This window comes from Motacilla alba, chromosome 18 (assembly GCF_015832195.1).
Source record: "Motacilla alba alba isolate MOTALB_02 chromosome 18, Motacilla_alba_V1.0_pri, whole genome shotgun sequence".
Classification (NCBI taxonomy): Eukaryota; Metazoa; Chordata; class Aves; order Passeriformes; family Motacillidae; genus Motacilla; species Motacilla alba.
This window is the reverse complement of record NC_052033.1, coordinates 5,260,919-5,269,514: the sequence shown is the minus strand read 5'-3', so window position 1 is coordinate 5,269,514 and position 8,596 is coordinate 5,260,919. Positions and strand designations below refer to the sequence as shown.

General features: G+C 69.0%; 1 protein-coding gene across 1 annotated transcript; it reads left to right on the top strand.

Annotated features, from left to right (window-relative positions):
• The first annotated feature begins 1,326 nt into the window (after positions 1-1,326).
• Positions 1,327-7,317, top strand: LOC119709585 (TBC1 domain family member 24-like). Its single transcript, XM_038157539.1, has 7 exons — positions 1,327-1,569; positions 2,571-3,609; positions 4,088-4,246; positions 4,605-4,668; positions 4,923-5,018; positions 5,175-5,445; positions 5,930-7,317. The coding sequence occupies exons 1-7, from the start codon at positions 1,467-1,469 to the stop codon at positions 6,073-6,075; spliced, it is 1,878 nt and encodes a 625-aa protein (XP_038013467.1). The 5' UTR covers positions 1,327-1,466; the 3' UTR covers positions 6,076-7,317.
• The last annotated feature ends 1,279 nt before the right edge of the window (positions 7,318-8,596 follow it).

The following is an 8,596-nucleotide window of genomic DNA, read 5'->3' as shown; positions in this document are numbered from 1 at the left end:
AGGCTTTATGGCCCCCGCGACGGGGCTGCTGATAACGGCAGCGATGACGGCAGCGATAGGGACAATCACAACAACGGTGATAACGATATTGATAACGAGAACGAGCGCATCTCCTCAGCACCTTCCCGTTCCCGGGGCTGATCCCCGCTGTGTTCCCCCGTTCCCGGGGCTGATCCCGCTGTGTCCCCCCGTTCCCGGGGCTGATCCCGCTGCGTTCCCCCGTTCCCGGGGCTGATCCCGCTGCGTTCCCCCGTTCCCGGGGCTGATCCCGCTGTGTTCCCCCGTTCCCGGGGCTGATCCCCGCTGTGTTCCCCCGTTCCCGGGGCTGATCCCTGCTCCTCTCCCCCGTTCCCGGGGCTGATCCCGCTGCGTTCCCCCGTTCCCGGGGCTGATCCCCGCTGCGTTCCCCCGTTCCCGGGCTGATCCCGCTGTGCTCCCCCGTTCCTGGGCTGATCCCCGCTGCATTCCCCCGTTCTCGGGGCTGATCCCCGCTCTGCTCCCCCGTTCCCGGGGCTGATCCCGCTCTGCTCCCGGCGATGCCCCCGGGAAGGAGCCCCCCAGGCAGCCTCAGCTCCCGGGGCTGTCCCGCAGGCCGGGCAGGGCTGGGGACACGCCGGGCAGGGCTGGGGACACGTCCCGCCCCTGCCCGGGAGCGCCCAGGGCCAGCAGTGCCGGGGGGGCTCGGAGCCCCCCGGCAGCCCCGGGGTGGGCTCTGTCCCCTGGCCCGGCTCTCCCACAGCAGGAGATGCTCCCGCGGCCGCGGCCATCAAACATTCATGGCCTTGGGCTGCGCTGCTCAGCCCGAGCCCCGCGGCCTCTGCATATTTCATATTTCATATTTCGCAGGCAGGGAGGCAGGTCAGGAACAAGCTGCAGCTGCTCCTGTTACAGCAGAAACAATCCGATTTTAAAGGCAAATAAACATCCTTTAAAAGCTTAGGGTGCCTATAAAAGCGCCCGCTAAGCGCAGCCCGCGCTGGGAGCAGCGCTGCGGGACCGGGGCGGTGTCCCGGGAGCCTCTCCCAGCTGCTGGGGCCGCTTTTCCTCCAGCCCAGCTCCTGTGCCCGTGAGCACAGCGCTCACCCTGCAGCCCTGCAGCGCGTTCCGAGGCTGGAACCGATCGGTACCGAGCATTTCCCGGGCACAGCGGGAATTCCCGCTGGAGCCCCTCGGCCGGGCCGCAGCAGCCGCAGCCTGAGCGGGAACGCGAAGGTTATCCCCGGGAAATGGAGGGCTCGCTCGCTGCCCGTGTTGCCGTTTGATGCTATCTCGGCCCGCGGGGTGTTCACCGCCCCCGGCCGGGCCCGGCGCGGACCTGGGGCCGGAGGGGCGATGCGGGCGCGGAGCCGCTCCACCCCTCGCTGTGTTTACCCCAAATAAACGCGGGGGCCGCGGCCCGGCCCGCACCTTAAAAGCGGGGCAGGCGCGGGGCCAGGGGGGCCCGGCGGGGCTGGCCGAGCTGGCCCATGCTGCAGGTGGGGCTCAGCTCGCCCCGCTGCCCCGGGGCCGCGGCCGTCGCCTGCCCCATGGCCGAGCCGGCGGCGGGCGAGGAGCCGGGCACCGGGCCAGGTGAGTGCGCCGAGCGGGACCCGCCCGGGCCGGGCACGGCCGCGGAGCGCGGGGGCTGGGGGCGGCCGGGCTCCCGCCCCGAGCCCCGGCTCGTCCCGGGCCGGGCACGGCCGGAGCCGCCGCTCCGCTCCGGGGCCGGGCTCGGGCTGATGCTCCTCGGTACCCGGGCGGGGCAGCGCCCTGAGAGAGGACGAGGTGAATTTGGGGCGCGAAGAGCCCCCGATCGCCCCCCGGCGCTGTCTCAGCCTGCTTTCAGAGCCAGGAGCCCCCCGGCTCTGCTGGGGTCGGGCCGTGTCCGGGACAGGAGTCGGGCCGGGCGGCTCCGGATCCAGCAGCTCCTGCCCCGAGCCGGGCTGAGCCCGAGCCGCTGCTCCCGCTGGCCTCGGGCGAGCGCCAAACTGAGCCGGAGAGCCGGAGCCGGAGCCAGCCCGGGACCCTCCCGATGGGCCACCGCGGGCTGTCCCCCGTGTCCCCTCGGCTCGGTGCGAATCCATCCCCGACCCCCAGCAGCGGAGCACAGGCGCGATCCGAGCATCCGAGAGTTAATGAGCGCGCTAATTGGCGGTGTCCCGGCTGATGAGTGCCCGGCAGAGCTCCTCGCGCGGGGACAGCTGCCAGCCCCGCAGGGCTCGGCTCGGGCTGTCCCGCAGCCGCGGGGAAATGCCGCTCCCGTCTCTCTAGGCGGAGCTCAGAGCCTGCTCTTCGCAGCGCCGGGCCGGCGGCTGATGAGCCCTGCCTCGGGGCTGGGGGCTTTGGGAGGGTGAAAAGCCCCTCGCGGTGCGAGAAGCGGCCCCGACACCCCGCTGGGACCTGGCCCCGGGCTTCTGCGGGGCGCGGAGCGGATGGGAGCGGGAGAGGGCACAGCCCGAAACGCTTCCCTTGGCGGGGGAGAGCAAAGAAACGCGGGACGGGGCCGTGAGACTTCCGAGCGGCCCGAGGCGGGGCGGAACGCTGCCGCTGGGGCGCCGAGAGGCGCTCGGTGAAAGCTCCTTGTCCCGCAGAGGCGCTGGGCTCATCCCCGGTCACCATCGTGGTCACGTCCGAGGCCGACACGTGGGACATCGACGACACCTCCTCGTGCCGGGGCCGCGGGCACTTCGTGGACTGGGCCAAGATGCCGGAGCCGCAGGGGCCGGCGCGGATCCCGCGGGACGTCCTGGGCAGGCCCCCGAAGGAGCTGAAGAGGCTGGCGAGGGAAGGCTGCTGGGCCGGGAGCCACGCGGGCCGGGCCCGGCTCTACCCGCGGCTCATCCAGCGGGTCTCCTGCCGCCTCGTCACCCCCGACGCGCTCGTGTACCGGGACGTGGCCGGCCGGCTCTTCGGGAAGCCCAGCGTGAGCTCGCACCCTCTGCCCGAGTTCCTGGAGGGCTGCCCCGTGCCCACCTACTGCCTCAGCCCGCACGGGGTCACGGCCCTGAAGAAGATCCTCATCTGCGTGGGCGCCCTGTTCCCCGACATCACGCACAGCCCCCTGCTGCCCGCGCTGGCCGCGCTGCTGCTGCACTACAGCGAGGACGAGGCGCAGTGCTTCGAGAGCCTCTCGCGCCTCATCGCCAGCAACGCTCCGCACGCCGCCTACATCGACCAGTCCTTCCTGGCCCACCAGGCCTCCTGCATGACCTTCGGGGACCTGGCCAGCAAGCACTGCCCGGCGGCTCACAAGCTCGTGGCCGGCGCCGCCGACAACGTGCTCGAGGTCTACTCGGAGTGGCTGTCGTGGCTCTTCCCCGGGCTGCCCTTCGGCTACGCCGTGCGCGTGCTGGACGTGTTCCTGCTGGAGGGCCAGAAGGTGCTGTACCGCATCGCCCTGGCCCTGCTCAAGCAGTTCAGGCTCTCGGCGGCCCCGGCCGGGCCGCAGGGCTGCGACGTCAAGGCGGAGCTGCAGGCTTTCGTCAGGAACATCGCCGAGCACCTGACCGTGGACAAGCTCCTGGAGAGAGCCTTCGCCATCCGCCTGTTCTCCCGCAAGGAGCTCTGGCTGCTGCACATGGCCAACAGGAAGGCCTTGGTGGAGAGGGGCATCACCGTGGTGCAGAGGAGGTGAGCAGAGCTCTGCGCCCCCCAGCTCCGGGGCTGAGCTGCCAAAATGGCAGCTCCTGTGGGGAACCCCCGGGGGAGCTGCAGGAACCTCCCGCAGCTGTGGCTGTGCTGGGCCCTCGCAGCCCCTGGGGCACCCTGGCAGGGGATGGGGCAGAGTGACCCTGTCAGGGGACACGGCACAGCCAGAGCCAGGGACCCTGTCAGGGGACACGGCACAGCCAGAGTCAGTGACCCTGTCAGGGGATGTGGCTCAGCCAGAGCCAGGGACCCTGTCAGGGGATGTGGCAGAGCCAGAGCCAGGGACCCTGTCAGGGGATGTGGCACAGCCAGAGCCAGGGACCCTGTCAGGGGATGTAGCTCAGCAGAGCTGGGGGTGCTGGCAGAGAGCTCAGGGTACACAGGGCAGGACAGAACCTGCTGCAGGGGCTCTGCCCCGAACAGCCGAGGCCCCCAGCCCGGCCTGATGTCCCTCCCCCAGGCCGTCCTTCCACCTGGCTGTGGACATGCAGAAGTTCAGCTCCAGCACGGTCACGGCGCAGGAGATGCGCCTCGTCTGGTCCTGGATCCCCGAGCGCTTCTCGCTCTTCCCCCCGCTGCTGCTCTTCTCCACCTCCGAGGACGGCTGCAGCCTGCAGAGGTGAGGCCTCACCTGCCCCGCGGGGCCGGGCGGCTCGGGCGCGGGGGAAACCTGGGCAGGGCTTGGTGCTGGAGAGAGGAGCAGCGCCAGTGACCTGGGCCACCTCTGGCGCTGCCGGGGACCCTCCTGGGCTCGATTCGGGGTCCCGGGTGTGGCTTAGGGCAGAGGGCAGAGGCTGGCCCAGATGGCCACCAGCACCTGGGCACCGCCCGGGGCACAGGGAGCCCTGTGGGTGTGCCAGGCAGGGCTGTCCCCGTGTGCCACCCTGCCAGGCACGCTGGGAGCGGCCGGGGACAGCCGGCACACCCTGCCCGGGGCTCCAGCTGCCCCCGGGCCCAGCCCTTGTCCATCTCTGCAGGTTCTACACGTGCTGTGAAGGCTACGAACCCACGGTGCTGCTCATCAAAACCACCGAGGGGGAGGTGAGCGTGTCCCAGGCGGGGCTGGCAAGGGGACGGGCTGGGTGACCCCACGGGCCCTTCTTGGAGCACCCACGGGCTGTGCGGTCCTGTCCCGCCCCGGCTCTGTCCCAGCTCCCAGGGCAGAGCAAACCGCACCTCTGGCCACCAGGACACACCTCAGCCGGGTGCCGGGGAAACGGGAGGAGAGGGTGAGGGGGAGAGAGGCCACGAGTGAGACTGACCCGCGCCCTGAGCTCCCCGTGCTCTCTCCCGAGGTGTGTGGGGCGTTTCTCTCCTCCGACTGGGCCGAGAGGAAGAAGAGCGGAGCCACGTCGGGCTTTTTTGGGACAGGGGAGTGCTTTGTGTTCACTGTGAGTCACGGTTTGCGTCTGGCTCTGTCCCTTGGTTGCTGTCCTGCCAGGACACCGCGTCCCCTCCCCGCCCCGGCTCCGGACCCGGAGCAGCAGCAGCGCCTTCCCCGGGGCGGCGCGGTGCCCGGGGGTCACCGGCTGTGTCCCGCTGCCCAGGTGCGCCCCGAGGCGGAGCGCTACGAGTGGGTGCTCATCAAGAAGCCGGAGCTGGCCAAGGCCGTGCCGCGCTCCCGGCAGCGCTCGCCTTCCCCCGCTCCCGAATCCGCGCTCGGCTCCTCCCGGGACAGCTCCAGCCCCAAGCACCTGGCCGTGCCCTCGGCGCAGAGGAGAGGCCGCCTGTCCCCGTTCCTGGCCATCAGGCACTTCCTGCTGCCCTCCAAAACTGCCTCCATGTTCATGGCCGGCTCCCGGGACGGGATCGTCATCGGTAAGGGGGGATCGGTATCGGTGTGGGGGGATCGATATCGGTGTGGGGGGATCGATATCGGTGTGGGGGGATCGATATCGGTAAGGGGGGATCGGTATCGGTGTGGGGGGATCGATATAGGTAAGGGGGGGGTAAGGGAGGATCGCTATCCATCATAGGGATTGTTACTGATAAGGGGGGATTGCTATCGATAAGGGAGGACCCCTATCAGTAAGGGGGGATCCCTATCGATAAGGGGGGATCGATATGGATAAGGGGGGATCCCTATTGGCTCCCAGGAGCTCCGGCTGGGGATATCGGGTTGCAGTCCGGGCAGCTGCCCTTCCCCAGCCCGGGAGCTCCTCCCGAGAGCCCCAGGGCCCCCCAGCCCAAACCCTGCCGGGGTTCGGGGTTCGCTGCCCGGGGCTGCGGCGCCCCTGCCCGGCCCTGCCCTCCCTGCGTGCGGGGGCACCGGGGCCGGGCCCAGCCTGCGCTCGCCCTGCAGGGGGAGGGGGAGGCCAGGCGCTGTCCCTGGACGCCAGCCTGCTCCGGGGACGCACGGAGCACTGCGAGACCTTCGACAACCCCCCGCTCTGCCAGGAGAACTTCCAGGTGCAGCTCTTGGAGGTGTGGGGCTTTCAAAGCGCGTAGGTGCCGTGGGGACACCCCCGTGTGCCACCCGCGGGCACCGGGACCCCTCCCCGCGCTGGCCACCCCCGGCCGGGCCGTGGCACCTGGGCGGCTGCTCCGCTGCCCGTGGTCCCCTCCGCGGCCAGACCGGAGCAGAGCAGAGCAGAGCAGAGCAGACTGGAGCAGATCGGATCAGACTGGAGCAGAGCAGAGTGGATCAGAGCAGACCGGATCAACCAGACCGGATCCGAGCAGATGGCAAAGCCCTGCCTGCGGTTTGTGGGTGCAGTGACAGCTCCGGAGGGAACCCCACCTTTGGGGCTGAGCCCTTCGCTCTGTCCCCAGCCCAGGGCTGGCAGGGGGCTGCAGGGCTGGACACTGAGGAGATTCCCCAATGGGACCACCAGGATGGGCCATTCTAACATGAAATGGGAATGTTTGGTGTCACGGGGCTGGGACCACCAGGATCAGCCATTCTAACGTGGAATGGGGAGGTTTGGTGTTGCTCTGTCAGTCATGGGAGGGTTGGAGGCACAGGGAACCCTCTGGCTGCAGCAGGAGAACCTCTCCCACCCCAAACACACTTTCCCAGGTGGGGTCACCTCCCACCCATCCCAGCCCTGCAGCCACTCGGGGCAGGAGCTGTGGCTGCCCCGGGGCTGAGCCAGCACTGGCAGGAGGGCACAGCAGCAGCAGCAGCAGCGATGGCAGAGCTCCCAGGAAGCTGGGCATGGGCACACCAGGAATGGCTCACAGCCTCCACAGGGTACCCAGGCACACCAGGAATGGCTCTGAGCCTCCACAGGGTACCCAGGCACACCGGGAATGGCTCTGAGCCTCCACAGGGTACCCAGGCACACCGGGAATGGCTCTGAGCCTCCACGGGGTACCCAGGCACACCGGGAATGGCTCTGAGCCTCCACAGGGTACCCAGGCACACCGGGAATGGCTCTGAGCCTCCACGGGGTACCTCGGCACACCAGGAATGGCTCTGAGCCTCCACAGGGTACCCAGGCACAAAGGGAATGGCTCAGGGCCTCCACAGGGTACCCAGGCACACCGGGAATGTTGTGTCTGGGCCAGAGCCACCAGGAGGGGAATCAGCAGGAATGAGAAATGCCCAGGGGAAGGGAATTCCGGCAGTGGGAAGCGCGACCAGCGAGAGAGCTGCTCCTGTGAGTGATCAGGAAGCACCCAGCAATCCGGGCTGGGATGCCAGTCACTACAAAGCAAACATTAATAAAGCGATGGGATCGGCACGGAGCGGAGGCTGATGTCCTCGTTTGTTGAAATGTGTAAATAGTGCCGAGCTCTGGGGACCAGGGAGCCTTTTGTGGAACCCCCAGCTCCTGCTCAAAGAATTACCAGCAGGAGTCGCTGGGATCGGGGCGGGAACCGGCGCTGCCCGCCGGGACGAGCCGGGGCCGGGCCAGCCCTGCCCGTGTGCCAGCGGCAGCCGGGTGGCAGCAGGACACGGCCCTGGGGACAGCAGCTCCGGGGACTTGAGGCTGGAAATGCGTGAAGAGCTCGGCTTTTAATGTGGCGTCTCTGTTTTCCACCCAAACAAGGCTCACCCACGCCCCGCAGGGGGCAGGGGATGGGGGAAGCCTGCAGCTCCTCACCTGGCACCCGAACAGCCAGGAACTGATGCCAGGGAATGGGGAAAGCCTGCAGCTCCTCACCTGGCACCTGAACAGCCAGGAGCTGATGCCAGGGGATGGGGAAAGCCTGCAGCTCCTCACCTGGCACCTGAACAGCCAGGAGCTGATGCCAGGGGATGGGGAAAGCCTGCAGCTCCTCACCTGGCACCTGAACAGCCAGGAGCTGATGCCAGGGGATGGGGAAAGCCTGCAGCTCCTCACCTGGCACCTGAACAGCCAGGAGCTGATGCCAGGGGATGGGGAAAGCCTGCAGCTCCTCACCTGGCACCTGAACAGCCAGGAGCTGATGCCATCCCCAGGCGCCGGGAGAAACAGCAGCGGGTTTGCCCAGAGAGAGTGGAGGGCAGCTGGGCAGTGCCCTGGGCAGTGCCCTGGGCAGGGCTGTGCCACCCACAGCGGGGCACTGGCTGGAGCTGAGGGCACTCAGACCCTTCCCAAGGCCTCCCATCCTGACCCTCGTGGGAATTCCCTGCCAGCCACCGATTCCCGCTGGGATTTACCTCCAGCTGCTGCTCCCCGTGGGCTCCTGGGGTGGAAACCCGGTAACAGCTCGGGTGGAAAAGCCTCTGCAGAGCTGCCGGGATAGCCAGGCAAACGCTGCCCGAGGCTCAGCGCCCAGGAGCAGCTCCTGCAGCTCTGGGAGCCCCGGGCTGGGTGCTGCTCCCTCCCGCTGCCTGACAGCAAAGCTGCTCCCAGGCTCCTGCCTGGCCCAGGCACCAGGGCCCAGGAGAGTCCAGCCTGGACACCGGGATGGCCCCCGGGGGCAGGAGCAGAGCTGTGCCTCACACCGTGGCTCAGCTGTGCCCACCTTGGCGGCAGCAAGGCTCTCCTGAGGAGCCGGAGGCAGGACAAGGAGCTTGGCAGAGCTCTGTTGCCCGGCT

What these genes read in the sequence shown, in the direction of transcription:
- LOC119709585 (XM_038157539.1), top strand. Translation starts at nt 1,467, where the DNA reads ATGCTGCAGGTGGGGCTCAGCTCGCCCCGCTGCCCCGGGGCCGCGGCC. An exon ending in GACGGCTGCAGCCTGCAGAG is followed by an intron (nt 4,247 to 4,604) that starts GTGAGGCCTCAC and finishes CCATCTCTGCAG; the next exon opens with GTTCTACACGTGCTGTGAAG. An exon ending in TCAAAACCACCGAGGGGGAG is followed by an intron (nt 4,669 to 4,922) that starts GTGAGCGTGTCC and finishes CTCTCTCCCGAG; the next exon opens with GTGTGTGGGGCGTTTCTCTC.